Below are 16,366 nucleotides of genomic sequence, written 5' to 3' on the forward strand. Positions count from 1 at the left end.
ACGAATTATGGACACAACTTGTCCGGAGATGTCGGCTGTCCTTTAAGCTCCCACTTTATGAAGCAGGTGATTAAAGTGGCTCGTCGAGTATCCAACTGGGAACAACAAGTGAGCGTGCTCATGTAAAATGTCAAAATGCTCATATCATAAAGGGCGAATCTGAGAACCTGATTGGGGCACTGTCAACGCACTCGCATGCAACATTTAGAATGCAGTCACTGAAATTCTAATTGTTTGGTAATGTCTAGTGGCTTTTCTGCTCACATTAGCAAACATTGTGGGCTAACGATAGCGCCCCCCCCCCCCAAAAAAGGCGACGCGGTTAGCATGTACGCCTCAGCGTGCAGAGGTGCATGGTTCGATATGGCTTTTGGCCTTTATGTGTCGAGTTTATCTGGATAGTTGGATGGATGGATTTACCTTTGTTAGTCTCACAGTGGAGAAATTTACATTTCACAGCAGCAAAGTTGTGAACGGAAGAGGAAAGGAAAGAAAGAAGTAGAAAAACAAAACACAGGAGCTGCTGGAAAGGCAGCCACTCTTGCATCTTGAAGTCAAAACATGCATGGGAAGTGAATTGAGCACTTTGAATTGTCCATCATTGTGAGTGCGACCGTTGATGGTTGCTTGTCCACGTGCGGCCTTGTGATTGGCTGGCAACCAGTTCAGGGTGTACCCCGCCTAATGCATGAAGAAAGCTTGCATAGACTCCAGCACACAACCCCGTGAGGATAAGCAGTTTAGAAAATGGATGGATGGATGGATGGATGGATGGATGGATGGATGGATGGATGGAAACTACATGAGAGCTGTCCAGGATGGCCTACCAATTGTATTAAAGCCTAGCCAGTGCAACATCTACGGAGGGCATTATTATACCGAATTATTTACAAATGTGAGTCAGAATGTGAGTCAGAAAAATATAACAGTTAGAAATACATAACCTGAGTCACAAATGTCTACCCAGTCAGAAAAACGCAACAGTCAAAAATTCATAACCTGAAACAGAAATTCATAACCTGAGTCACAAATGTGTAATCAGAGTGAGACTAACGTAATAGTCAGTTATGACCTGAATCATAAATTTATAACTTAACACTCATGTGTAATAGTCAGAAAAACATAACAGTCAAAACAGTCACAAATTCATAACCTGAGTCACAAATGTGTAATCACAGTCAGAAAAACATAACAGTCCGAAATTCATAACCTGAGTCAGAATTTCACAACCTGAGTCACAATTCTATATACCTTGATTTACAATTACCCAACCAGATGCACAAATCTGTTTAATAAATTTGAAAATGTGTCCAGTATATTGATCTCCAAATGTGTGATCTAATTCATTGTATGTGTACTTGTGAATCTGGTTGCATATGTCTGTGACTCTGGTTACATATTTGTGGCTCTGGTTACCCATTCGCAAATGGTTTTGCGACAGTAAACATTAATAACATTACTAAACATTATTAAAAATTGGAAGTTGTAACCCCCCCCCCCCCCGCAGAATATGCAGCCAGATTGTGACTTAAAATGTTCTCTCCTCATGTGTGCATTTGACTATCACGTCGATCTCCAGTGGACTGCCAAAATCTTCAGACAGTGTGGCTTCTTGGAGGGAAGCAAAATAAGAACAGGGGCCCCGGTAAAGCTGAAATTAACTCACAGGGCCTAACATTATGCTCTGACTGACAGGCTGTGATCTATAAAATCCGAGACCTACTTTTACAACTCGGCTCCAAAACCCTCTGTTGTGTTTGTTGGTATTGTGGAAGAAAAAAAACACACACAGACACACAGTTGTTGTTTCCCTGTCATTATGCTACCACTCCAAAGCAGATGCCAGTTTGCTTTTATGTCTCTTTTTAAAAGTGGAGCACAATTGTTCTTTCTGTCTGTCGGTTGCCAGGCCTTATTAGAGTGCCTTATTGTTCGCTACGTAGGTACAAGTGTCAATCTTTGGGTGTTTTGGTGATAAAATTATTCAGTTTCTGCCAATTTGTAATGACGAGTTTAAAGAAATACAACCTCAAGGACAAGAATGAGACTTGGCTACCATCTAAGAAGCAGAATAACTTAACTAAACACCGGAGTAGCAGAACAAGATTTTAGCCAACCACAACGTGCTGCCCTACATTTAGAGGGTACAAAGACTAGTCAGCAAATGCTCAGTTGTTAGCGGTTACTGGTTGTAGGTAGAGCGTATGAGGACAGTCCAAGTCCGATCGTTTGAAAAGTCATTATTTCTAGAAAGACAAGGTGCAATTTGGTTCCCCTCGCATCCAGAAACAACTCAACCTTGATTACATTTGTTTAACCTGGCAGCGACACCGCGAGCAGGATGCGGGAAGCTGTTACTTTCTCCCACACCGAACATCAGAGCTTCCCCAGCCAAGAGTAATGGCTCCTCTGCGCCGGGCTGCGCCTTGCTATTGTAGAAGCACAGAGCGGTTAATTGAAACAAATGACTCTAATAATGGGACATTATCCCCACAGGCTGACTTTGTGGCGGGCCTAATTAGCGCAGCGTTGCTGACGAGGACGAGTCATTGCTCGGAGTCCTCAAAGGAAGCAGTCGAGACTTGAGAGATTCTCCAAAGCGTGACGGACGTTCCCAAAAGCTGCAATGCACACTTTTCAAATGCTTACGTAATTGCCCCCTTTTGTATGATTTTCATCTTTTGTTTTCTTAAACTCGACTTTTAGTCAAACACATTTTGAAAACAGTTCAGAGTACCCTACAGATATTTTAGTATATTGTGAATTTTGTTTTAGAACATGTGTGGCAATAACGCATTGGCTTGTGATACGTTACATATATTCAACTGCATGAAGTCACAATTGAAATTAATATTGAATTAAAAGTGACTTAAAATTACGAATGTGGTTCAAATTTATGAAAAAATATTAAAAAGATGAATGTAGGAAGCACAATTCCAAAGTAGATGTTGCTTATGACTGTATTAATGGCAACGATAAGACATATTCAACACTTCTATAACTTCCACTAACAACCCTGGCTAGCATTAGCTAGTCTGATTTACACTAACAACAATAAAAAACTAGCAAGCAGCAAACAATCAACAACAGAAATGAAATGAGAAAAATGGTTACCACTGACATTAACTATTCCCAAAAAACACCAAATCCATCTTCCGCGAGACCATCTGAGTTCGGCCAATAGAACAGACGCGAACAGTCTTCTTGCCTATTGGCCAAAATCATGCTAATCTTGGATTTTTAAAGATACAGATGCTAATAAAGTGTTTTAGGATTGTATTATGGTTCTCATTTTAACTGTGTTCTTTGTAAATATTTTTTTGAGAGACTCATTTTTACGCAGAAATTCACGATGGACGCCTGGGCTTGGTCCCTGTATAAACCCGAGGGGGTTCATTGCATTGATTACAATGTATCTTAGCCACTCCCCAGTTTCTTTGTCATTTAAAAACTGCACACCACAAGTGTCAAAGTCAAGGCCCGGGGGCCTGATTTGGCCCTCCACACAATTTTATGTGGCCCGTGAAAGCAAATTATCTGTGTCAACTTCCTTTATCCTTGCTTACATAAATCTGTACCAAAATCTCAAATTGTCAGATGTAATAAATAGCCATAACATTTTGCAATACGTTTGTTAGCATGTTTTGTTGTGGCAATTTGCTATACGAACATCTTTAAACATCTTTTTGCATCGTTTTGTTTTTCTTGGACTTCCTGATACGTCATATCCTGCCTTTACACGATGTCACATCCTATACCTCACATCCGATATGTCACATCCTGTCCGTCTTATATAAATGCCCTCCCAACATGTCTATCTCTCTGTTCTCTCTCTGTCTCTCCTCAACCGACCTCACAATGTCCCTGCTGTCTACAAGATTAAAATAACATTCTGTTCAACACCTGGCTTCCTGCTGCTACCATCCGACTTCTAACACCTTGAAGAGCGATGAACCAGGGACGAACAATCACTTTTAACCCATCATGTTTACACTCAGTTGTGCAGTAATTGAACAAATACTTGGGTCATTTCAAAACTCGTTAGGCATTTTTTTAATGTATGAGTAACAATACAATGTGATGATTAAACATTGTAATGGCCCTGCAATTCCGAAGCGACTAAAAATGAGTTTGACACCCCTGTTGTACACGATGGTTCCAATGCACATTTGTCATGGGCGACAACTACCATCTGTCTTCTGATTACCACACAGTGCTTTTTGTACAAAATGCTACAAAATGGCAGCGGAGCACTAAACTTGTAGTACAAATGAACATGTCTTAATTCATCCAATTCTTGATTGACAGACGGACTAACAAACGAGTTCTAACGTCCGAACATCTGTTCTTGTCTCTCGCATGTCATCAAAGCCTCTTTCTGTGATCCCCCGTAACAAACGTGCAAACGCAAAAATGGGTTGTTGCTCTCCAGATGCTTTTTGATAACCACTCAAATCCGATTTTTTTTTTAATTCCTGAAATAGTTTCCCCTTGCACATGACATTCCCAGATAGTCAGCTCTAACGCGGTGTTCAACTCGCTGTTACCAAGTTGTTTTAAATATTCATTAGTCCTAACAGTCGCCTAAGGTTGTTTGCATTAGCGCTATGAATATTCATGCACTCCAATGAACATGCATTTGTTTTTTAACACTCAGTCCGTTAATACTCCACTTCATTACGCCAATGTCGGCGTAATAAAGTGCAGCAAAACAAAGCCTTATTTTGTATTTATTTCTATTAATTTTTTTCTCTTTGCAAGCCTGTTTGTTTTATTTCAAATGAAAAAGGAGCGCCCCGCCAATTATCTTACTGTCATTTCTGCTGACAACTGCAAGACACATTGTTTGCTCCTGTACTGGAGGGTAACATACGGAAGGGCATCTGTCTCTCTTTCTCTCTCTCTCTCCTTTTTTAATGAAATGAAAAGACAAAACAGAAAACGTTTCTACTGCTCCCAAAAAGTGATTTATCTGCGAATGTCACCAGGATTTCATAGCTGCCCTAGTGGAAGGCAGCAGAGCATGCAGGTCATATGAGATATGTCGCAAACCTCTGGAAATAAAGACAGCTGTTTCAATAAATACAAGTAATCCAAGCAAGCAATGAACATGTCAAGACAAGTGCAAACCGCAATTTGCTGCCTTTTTTTCTTCTTTTTTTTACATTGGCATTTCCTTTGATGGTTTATTTCAAAGGATTTCTTTAGGCGTTGTTGGATGGAAATGTACCCTTGCAGACAAATTTAGTGTGCCTTTCGGCAGTCAGAATGGATTTAATTGTGATGTGCTGTAAGTTAGGCATTATACATTACAATGTCTACTTTTTTATTTATTTATTTTTGTGCATGATCAATGATGTAGGTATGTCACTCCTTGAAGAGGACTCACAACAGTGATTTAGGTGCTATGTTGATCCACCAATTCTGACCTTTGTAATTGCTCCATTGGGCCCCAATCTAACAATCTACAAGCCACAAATAAACACAGTAGTCTGCATCGATTTTATGTCACTGTTCTAGAATTGCTATTCCACTCATTGTCGCCGATGTCCTAAATGCCAAGTGATGCAAAATAAATTTCCTGTCAGATTACAGTAAATGAAGTCGAATGGAATCAAGCTCACATAACCTTGTAGCGATCAGTGACTCTGACAGTGTCTGACATGTGCGAGTGTGCACACGCGCGCACAAACACACACGTGCATGCACACAGAAACCTACAGTTGAATTACATTACAGTGCATTTGAAAATGCATGCTGTATTTCTGTGGGGAGGAGATGACAGAGTAATTACAAAATCATACAACCAACGATAATATTACATCGATATTGCGCAATCAGGCTGCATTTGTAAATTTTGCGTTCTTTTGACTACAAGATGGCGCCCCGAGAGTGGCTGCCTTTCCAGCAGCTCATGTATTTTGTTTTTCTACTTCTTTCTTTCCTTTCCTCTTCCTTTCCTAAATTTGCTGCGGTAAAATGTAAATGTCTCCACTGTGAGATGAATAAAGGTATATCCAATCCAATCCAGAAATGTACCTGAAAAATACACCAACGGACAATGTACTTACTCAATGAGAAGCAAATTTGGATTATGGTATATTGAATACCATACTGCAGGGATGTCAAAGTCATTTTTTGCCACAGGCGGTTATGAATTTGGGAAAACCAAAACCATTAAATTGTTTCATCCCATCCACACAACATATTTTTGAATGGTTTTCAAATCTGATGTGGCTCCAACGTCAATGTGAGTGGGAGTTCTGTGAGTTAATTGCGTGGTGCAGAGTTGTTAGAAACTGGCAGCTGTTGTTCTGCCAGTCATGGCTTCGGCCCCCCTTTAACTAGCCTCATTACAGCAGTAATGAGACAGGGGGCCGGTGCACTATTTACAATATTTAAACGCCGCTGTGCCCCTTAAGACGCTATTCCGGGCCCCTCCAGGACCTCTCATTACTGTCTTCTGTCCTTTCTGCTTTATCTTATCAAAGAATGAGAGCATGCTGGCATCCCTTTGCACACAGCGGACCTAAAGCAGACCCAAATGATCAGGGGGCTTGTTGAACACAAGACCCATGAGTGCCACCTCTTCCCGGGCTGGCAGACATCCTGACAGCAAAGGATGAGGCAGTGATTCTCCGGCGGTACTCAACATTCACACGCCAGCATGTTACATTTCGCAGTTTGTGCTCATCCTAGACTGGTCTTTCTCTCTCTGTCTTGATTCGCACTCACTGACGCAGTCTGTCAGCTTGGAGGGGAGGAGCTATGAAAATGTAAGCAAAGCTCTAAATAGCGCTCGGTGTCTGGGAATGACACTATTATAGCCTTCGAAAACAAAGGATCACTTAGGAGTTGGGCACAGTACTGTATATACAGCCAACGGCCACAATTTCACTCGCGCACGCAAACAAATAAAGATAACAAGTGTCAAATATTCAGCGGCAATAAGTTGAGTTATTTTCTAATGTGTTGGTAATGTGTTGGTGACTGACCGAAGGGTCAGTCACATGAGAAAAGGCTAAATGCTACCAGACTCAAATTTCATGATGATTCAGTTCTACACCACAATAAGCAATATATAATAATAATAATAATTTTAAACAAGTTTCAATCAAATGAACCGAGATGACAGATCTGTACTTTTTGAAAGCCATACAATTAGATCCAGCTCTTTTGTCCTCATAATTGTGTCTATCTAGCATCAGGTCAGCTAACGAATACGGTTCAATACCTGTGCACGTAGCGTGAGGCTGAAATATACAGTATTTCCATCAAAACTTATGCACAAGTTCTAACAATAAGTTGCCTCTCTCAACGCGAAATGGAACGCAGCCTGAATTCATTGTAAATGTTCTTCCCTACTGTTGTATGTTTTAAACAATAAAAAGGTCCATAAATGTTTCTATCGAGCACATGTGTCGGAAACCTATGGCTCGCGAGCCAAATATGGCTCTTTTGATGATTGCATCTGGCCATGGCAGTGAATAAGTTCTGAATAAGCATAGAATGGCAATGAATGAGTTTCAAAAGGTCATCATAATTTTTTCTGTCTCGCACCAGGTCCGCCAACGAGTACGATTATATTGTGGAGGAATTACGTTTCCATCTGCACCTATGCACACGTTCTACCAATAATTTACCTCTCTCAAATTGAAAATGAACGCAGCCACAATTCGTCGTAAATACTCTCCTCTATCGTTTTATGTTCCTTTTTAATTTAAAAAAATGACCACATAATAATTTCTACACAGCATCAGGTCAGCCAAAAGTACTATGTAATACTTGTGAACGTAGCGTCTAGCTTAAATATATTTGTATCTGCACTTGTGCACAGCGCTAGCAATAACTTGCCCCAATTCATTGTAAATGCTCTCCGCTATCGTTGTATGTACATTGATGAAAAGGTTTCTTCAGCCATCATCTGTACTTTTTAGGGACCTATCATGGCAGTGTCCGGCGCCGCCATGTCTGGACATTAGGGATATATATATAGGGCCGATACTACCAGTAAGGCTTTAGTTCGCTGAAGAAGCATCTTGGATAAGAAGCAAAACCTTCAAACACCTTCAAAAAAGTACAGATGACGGCTGAAGAAACCTTTTCATCGATGGACCACTCCTGTACGACTAAGAGCTTACACAGACGTTGTATGTACAGTTTTAATTAAAAAAAACGTTTGGTGAGTGAGGTGGTGTCAAACGACTTAATACATAAAAAGGGGCCCATCAACGGATTGTCTTACATAACATCCCGACCACTTGTGTCTCAGCGTCAATTTTCAACACGACTTGGGAGTTACAGTGCCCATTTTGTGCCTAAGCAGCACGATGGTGTCAATCCACTACTCTCATTCCTGAAATGATTTAACTGTGCTTGCTGAAGGATGGATGTGCGCTGAGAAAGAGAATCCCAAAGCAGGGAGAAGTTTACAGAGCTTTAGCCTAAGGCTACATGTTGTACAAAAACCAGCAACAACATCCCTCGAGAAGAGGCGAATCTGCTGCGCCAGCCGAGCTTGTACTTGGAGGAGGTTTATTTGTGCATTGAAGGATAGCTTTGATTGCGGAGAAGTGTATCCTTAAGGTACAGCTTTTTATTTGCCCTTTAAAAAAAACGCTGGTGAACAAGGCAGCAAACGATTAGTATTTTGGTTGTCAATGCAGCTGCGAGTGTTGTTTTTCTTTTCGTACATGACCAGTCACACCGAGACCGAGTCCTTTTTTTTTCAATCCACCCTCATTTTCCTTAAAGCATTCAGCAGACAGCAATTCAATCTCACTTATTATATCCTAATCAGTATGAAATTAAGGTTAATTGACTTTGTGAGGGGAAACATCAAATGAAACATCCCTAATGGAAAGCAAATGAAAACAACGTCATCTTCAATTTCTCGAAATATTTCTCCATGCACATCCTACTTTACGATTCCACAGCCTGAGAAATAAGCTCCTCTTGTCCCAGGAGATAATAAATGAATTGAAATCACCCACCCACCCACACACACTATTCCCTCCAACCCCCCTCCTCTTTCTTTCTTATCGGTCATCTATTTTTTTCCAGAGTAAGCTATTACTTGTGCCCGTTGCTAGGCAACAAGAAATATTATTAGTGGCTATTATTAGTCGGGCTGTGCACGAGTAGTACTAAAATGTAAAAAAGTGGCAACTATTAATGTGTTACATAAATCTTCGCCCCTTTCATCGTGCGTGTAAGTCTGTGTTTGTGCAGTGATTTACTGCCATGTTGGTGCATTTATGAGAGGGGGTGTGAGGGGGGGGGCTTAGAACGAGAACATGGAACATTACCCCGAAGGGCTATTGGAAAGTAAATAATTGCAAAGGTGAAACAAAAGCTGTTTCGAAAAAAATGACACGCCCTCTCAGAGTCCTGACACAATATTACTGTACAAAAAAAATAAATATGACATATTCTTTATCCTGGCTCGCTCATCAATTCACCTTTTGTAATCCGCACAGGGTGCTCATTGACTCCTGCGCCCGAATTGTCGGTTTCTCAAGGCAACAATTACCAGTTCCGATCATAAGCGTCTTTCTACGGTTTGAGAATATTCATCAGAGCAGCCCCAGCGAAATGTGACCTAATCCGGACGAACAGGAGGGGCCTTTAGCCACCACCCATGGTGAAAACAGAGCGGGCAACTTATGTCGTTTGAGAAAGAAAATCACATAAGACCTGATTAGCGGAGGATAAATGCCACGTATGCGAACATTAAAGCATAAATATTCATCATGGGGAGTAGTGGGGAGGCGGGGCTAGAGAGCAGGGGGGGTAAAAAAAAGTAATATTTATGTCAGATGAAAGTATATGACGTTGAATAATTAACCACACGGGGCATCCATAATTCATCTGATTCAATTCTATGATTAAAGCATCTGACTATGCGGCGAGGATGTTTACATGTTGGGTCTGAAGCATGTTTGACATAAGAAAAAGTCCTTTTGCTTTCACTGTGAGAGTCCCCTTATATAGAAGAAAAAGTCGCTGACAAGCGAGATTCCCTCTTCTTGTCGAAGCTTTCTGTTCCGAAACCTCCCGCTAGTCTTAAAATCTTTTTTTTTTGCTCCCCCCTCAATCACTTTGCTGCTCGTTGCAAACGAAAATGTGCAACGCTGAATTTCTCGCTCTCTTTCTCGACTCGCTTTGAGGTCAGGAAATCTTTTGAGTTGCGCGGCGGAGGAGATATTAAGAGGAGGCGCCGCACGGCGCAGAGACGAGCTTGTTTATCAATGTTTCATCGCCAATGCTCGAGCCTCCGCTTTTGACTTTGCCGTCTTGGCTTCCGTGGCCTCTAACCGTACTAATTATCGCGCTAATGCGTGAACAGTTTGCCGTGATGAAAAAATGATCACAGACAGACAATTTGAATCAGGAGAGGGAAGAGCATCGCAGCACAGTGTGAGATGACAAAAAATGGGGCGGATGGATGAAAGTGCATGAGGGCGTACTTACCGAGTGCATAGGCCCCGAGAGGAGGTGGGTGTCCTGACCCAGCATGTTGGACATCATAAGAGCGGGCAGCTCGGGGTAGGTGTAGGTGTTGAGCAGGCCATTGTGAGGCAAGGAGTGAAAGGGGTACCCGGACTCGTGCTCCATGAGGTGCAGCAGAGAAGGGTCAGCGTGATTGGGGGGTGTAATTGGCGGGATCTCATAGTCCTCATCCCCCGCTCCTCCTCCGCCGCCGCCATTGCTGCCCCTGCCCGGAGTGGAATAGCTCTGCAGATGCATACAAGGTCAATTAATGGCGATTGGGGTTGATTTTGTGCATTCTTGTTGAGGAGTCGGCTTGTTGCAGTGTATTTGGAGAAAAACACGAGAAATGCAGGTTACAAAAAAAAAGATCTGCATTCAAACCCAGGGGAAATTTAGAGTCTCCAACCTACCGACATGCATTAGCATATATTACCGTCCGTGTGTGTGTGAACAACGTCTGTGTGTGAATCAACAAAAACTAAATAAATGCATATATATATATATATATATATATATATATATATATATATATATATATATATATATATATATATATATATATGTGTGTGTGTGTGTGTTTTAATGCAGTATTTTATTTTGTTTTCCACTGTTTGCTTCAGTTGACTGACACACACGCACAAACACACATATACACACACGAACCAAAATATGTGCTAATGTATGTCTTTTTTTTATTATATATATATATATATATATATATATATATATATATATATATATATATATATATATATATATATATATATATATATATATATATATATGTAGCAAACAGTGGAAAACAAAATAAAATACAGCATTAAAACTTTACATCTCCTAAAAAAATCTAAATACTCGAATTAAAATAATGTAGCTTGTCGTTCAGTCTCGCTGTACATAAAAAATGGCAAATTTTTGTATCAAATACCCAGTTTTTGCGATTCAACTAGATAGCAGTAATGAACAGATCTATCTATCTATCTATCTATCTATCTATCTATCTATCTATCTATCTATCTATCTATCTATCTATCTATCTATCTATCTATCTATCTATCTATCTATCTATCTATCCATCCATCCATCCATCCATCTGTCTGTCTGTATATCTAGCTAGCTAGCTATCATACTTATCGCTGTCATTCCCCACATCAAGGAATTATTCAGCAAAAACTTACTCAGGATGAGACACATGCCACAATTGTTCAACGGAATATTTTGCTTCACAAATCACAAAAAGCATGAACCGTCAGTTTCTTTGCAATACAAATGAAACACCACGGGGTGTAACGTGGTGGTTATTTCGTAATCTCATAAATACAATCAAACCATTGCCATGTTCTTCATTGTACAAAAAAAGACCAATGTATGTAAATGAGTGGAAAATAAATAACTAAACAAAAAAAAAACCCAGTGTGGGGGGTGGAGGGTGGTGATGCATAAGCAGAGATGAGGTTGTCTTACGTAGAAGCTTGTCTTGACATAATGCTGCACAGAGAAAGATGGTTTTCGGCTCTCAAAAGCATACTGAGGGTATTCACCAGGGAATGAAAAGCAATTTTGTCAGCGGCAATCTGATGCCAACTCGCCTTTATAATGACTGAAGAAAATTAATCATCACAAATAATATTCCGGTGTCAGGCATTCAAGTGCTTTTTAATAGAATTTTTATTATTCATATCTCGTGGTACACATTAACTAGCCCGTTCTGCAACATTTCAGGAATCAATTCGATATTGTCCTCATGTAGCCTGTCATCTCGCCCGCCAGTGAGGCAATTCATCTCACAAACAAACATTTCAAGCAAACAGAAAATGCGGAAGGAAAGGCTGCGATATCACCCAAGCACAATTGGTGCCTCTTTTTCGGCCGCAGCACTCATAATACATGCGATTACTGCAGAGAATGTAATCGCACTAAAACATTTTATGATTGAGTGCTGAATGTGGCTTTTTCTTGACCGTTGCTTAAAATGATCACTCACGGTTACGCTGAGAGTGGTGGGTGGGGTTATTCCGAAGATCCCCCCCATGATTTTTTTGAATATATATATATATACGTATACGTGTTCACATTTTCAACTGGTCTGGTCAGAGGCTATTCAATAAGTTCCCCCCACCCCCATCTTTATGGCTTCTTACAATGCCCTTGGAGATAAGCCACGGAACAAGGACATTTTGTGTTTAATATGTTTAAATGTAAGATAAATAATTCATAAATATCGTGTATTTCAGGACATGAAGGAGAGTGGATCAACGAGGGATCAGAATAAAACACCCAAATGTTGATTCCGCCCTCTCCTTCAAACCTACATACACCCCTTCCAGAGGTGAAACGTGAGTAAATGTGTCATTTTTTTACAGACGTGTATTAATTTCATTTTCGACAGTCAGCCAATATGACTTAAAAGCAGTGCTAACTGTTATTTCTTTTTATGCGAGAGTGTTTAATTTATTTGTGGTCAAAGGAATTTTGCACCTTCATGTTTGAATAGCCAAGGGTCAGTTTTGAGGAGTGCTTAAACCATTCAGCTTAAATGAGTGCAAGAGAACATTCATTCAGCCATTTTCTGCATTGATTTTGCTCATTTTGGTAAATTGGTACATTATCATTTATCCCAAACCATAAATCTACAAAACTGTTATTTTTTTGTTTTTGTTTTTTTTTTGCGAGTATAAGATCAGAGCATTGTCATCAAATGGTCAGTATAGTTTTTGCTTTTTTGAATGTTGCTGTGTCGACGACCATTTTGTGTTTGGGAGCCTTTTACTGAGTGAGTTGCTTGTTCTGTAACCACAAGTCTTCTTGTGCCGGTCCCAGAGAGTTGTGTCAGGAAGGGCATCCGACGTAAAAGCTTGGCCAAAACAAACATGCAGATCAAACCTCTAAAGACACAAGAAGGGCAAAGCCGAAAGGAAGACATTCAGTGAGTGAAATTGAGACGTGAACAATTGTCTTAATTTTTGAAGGATGTGTCATGGTGTGTGATATTTTTCGGAACTGGGCTGTGTGATTCACTTTATGAACATTACTCTGGATGTCAAAGGACCAAAGTTGGCTTTTGTAAACCTCATTCATTGTCAAAAGTCTTTGTTTTCTAAAATAAATACTGTACTTTCAAACTGTTCAGATTTTACAGTGATGTGAAATAATGAACTTGTCAGCAGCAATAGACATGTCAGTATTGTGGTGGGGCGGGCGCTTTTCAACATCTGGGTGGGTCATAGGTCTCTTGATGGACTTTTGATGATAGCGTGCTCATCTGGTAATGATATGTTCGTTAAAGAAAAGAAAACAAAACGTTAATGAAAACACTCAAGAGCCTGGTGCGGTTAATGGCAAGGGCAAATCATCCGGAGACTAGAAATGTGAAGTTTTCAAATTCCTCAGGGGACCGCTTGATGTAATAAGACGCACACAGGAAACGTGATGAAAATGAACGAGAAGACAAAAAAACGAAATAACTTTGAATGAGTATACAATGTCCTATCGGCCATATGTCGCTTTGTGAATCAAATGACAGTGCAGCTTGGTTTTTGCGACAAACAACAGCTGGCCATGCATACATAAACATCCTCACGTCCGGTTTGCGCATGCTAGCTAGCAAGACACGTAGCAACGATAAACCTTTCAAAAAAGTCTTATGGAGAATTTCAAATTTCACCTTTGAAAACAACCTTGTGGCTCATGACCAAAAAGCCCGCCTGACCTCCCCCGTCTTTTTGAAAAAGACAGGTTAAAGGGGGTGGGGGGTCCATCAACAGGAGCAAAATGGTGTGATAGAAATGAATGAAATAGCACCCGTTTGACTGACAGCGGGACAGAATTGGGATAAGTGAAGTGTGTGAGTCGGCGTGTTCCGCGAGTACGGCGGAGGGGACATAGTTCGTGTCCATCACTCACGGACGGGTGGGCTACAGAAAGCTTTGGCAATTCTGCGCTGGTAATTCTCTCAAATGTCACATCAAAATGGATCTCATTTAAGAAAGACCCGACTTTCAATTGCAGATGGGGGAGGTGGGGTGTCACCTGAGCTGGACTTTTACATGGTGGCGGAGGGTGTACTGTATTTTGAAAAGGTCTAGAAAAGAGCAGTTTTATACACGTTGGTCTCCTTTTTTTTGCCGTTGAATGTTTCAACAAAACGTCTCTCATCTTTACGCTGGAACGCAAAGGTCTCCAACATATTTCTTATTCTTCTTATTTGAAAATGTACATGTGTGTGGGGGTGGGGGGTGGCGCACACAGTTGAAGCCTTGGTAAGCACATACGGACGGGCACAATAGCTCCGGTCTAATAGCCTTTATTTTTATTTTCATGATGTCACCCTTTTCGCCCCTTTGCTTCAAGACTCGCGGACCGAGTGTAGGAAGAAGCAGGGGGGGAGGTGGAGGGCGAAAAAAAGGAAAGGGAGGGGTGAAAACAAATGATGTGGATCCCTCATTGTTCTTTCTCTATGCCCTCATTCCAGTCAGGGTAATAAGAGAACATTGTGATTTACTGTCAGCGAAGCGCAAGAGTGCATCAGAGAGAATCCACTGCGACGGGGCCATTAAAATAGATTTTACTTCCCACAGTATTAGGCCAGATGTCTACACTTCTATTATATTTCAATCAGCAATGACCTTGGTCTCCATGTGATGAGAAAGATCACAAGGGGAGAGAGAGAGACAGAGAGAGAGAGAGAGAGAGAGAGAGAGAGAGAGAGAGAGAGAGAGAGAGAGAGAGAGAGAGAGAGAGTGAGAGAGAGAGAGTGAGAGAGAGAGAGTGAGTGAGTGAGTGAGTGAGTGAGTGAGTGAGTGAGTGGGGGGAACTACACGCAGAAAAACCAATATAAATATCAAAGTACTTTGTCCCGCTAAATCCCTTCGCTCCATCGCGCCGCATTTACAGCGAGATGCCGGGACCAAAATAGAGGCAAGGATTCAAGTTCTGTTAAAAGAGTGTATGAATCATTGAGTGCTTTCTCTGTGCTGATAAGTTGCCGTTTTTGGGGAGGGAAGGGGCGTTTTAAGCGGCGTATCGAAAAGAGTAGAACCAGGGGGGGGGGGTCGATTTGACGCTTTTCGCTTCTTTAATGAAATCTCACGATCAGTCGCAGTATTTCTCCTCAACCAACCGTTTACGCCCAACTGCCTAATATGACCGTTCCACCAATGTTGGCGATTTTATTTTATTTTTAATTTTTATCCCCACCCCCACTATGTGCCATCCTTGCATCAAATATCGCATCTGTTTCATGCTCATGAAAGCAGAGCAAAGGTTGCCGCTTGTTCTATTTCCGAGGCTGACGGTAATTGGACTTATTGGCGGGCATGGACTGACCTACATAAAGAACTACAGATCCCTGGCTACAGCGCTTTACAATCCCTCCAAGCGTATGCGTGGATGTTGTGCGTATGCGTGGATGTCCAGCACTGTTTTCAAACCTCCATTTTATAATAGCACCTTATATATATATATATATATATATATATATATATATATATATATATATATATATATATATATATATATATATATATATATATATATAAAATTTTTGGAGGGGGGTGGGGGGGTTGACTTGACAAGACTCTCTCTTAAAATGTGAATGTGTGAATATATTATAAGTCTCTTCTGACCTTGCCAACGGCTCTCTCTGACCTGAAAGGGAGTGATTGAAATGCACGTTGGCGTTTTATTTATTTATTTATTTATTTATTTATTTATTTATTTATTTTGGAGACAATTGATTTGTATTTCTCATCCTTTGTTTTCGGAGTTACCTTTGTGATGGTGAGAGACAAGCAGATTCACTGATGAGGGTGAAACAAGTGGCAGTGGGGCTGTCATGGTGCGCGGTGAGTCACTACTGACTAACCGAGCCTTC

At 40.8% G+C, this 16,366-nt stretch overlaps 1 protein-coding gene across 3 annotated transcripts in view; it reads right to left on the minus strand.

Annotated features, from left to right (window-relative positions):
* The window catches only part of LOC148903865 (TOX high mobility group box family member 2-like), a 92,020-nt gene that overhangs the window by 24,168 nt on the left and 51,486 nt on the right, over positions 1-16,366 (minus strand). For all 3 annotated transcript variants that reach the window (XM_089010091.1, XM_089010082.1, XM_089010074.1), the window contains one exon: positions 10,474-10,737. In XM_089010091.1, coding sequence (XP_088866217.1) covers positions 10,474-10,737 — 264 coding nt within the window. The remainder of the gene's footprint in view (positions 1-10,473; positions 10,738-16,366) is intronic.

This window comes from Hippocampus bargibanti, linkage group LG01, assembly GCF_051943395.1.
Source record: "Hippocampus bargibanti isolate YZ-2025 linkage group LG01, ASM5194339v1, whole genome shotgun sequence".
Classification (NCBI taxonomy): Eukaryota; Metazoa; Chordata; class Actinopteri; order Syngnathiformes; family Syngnathidae; genus Hippocampus; species Hippocampus bargibanti.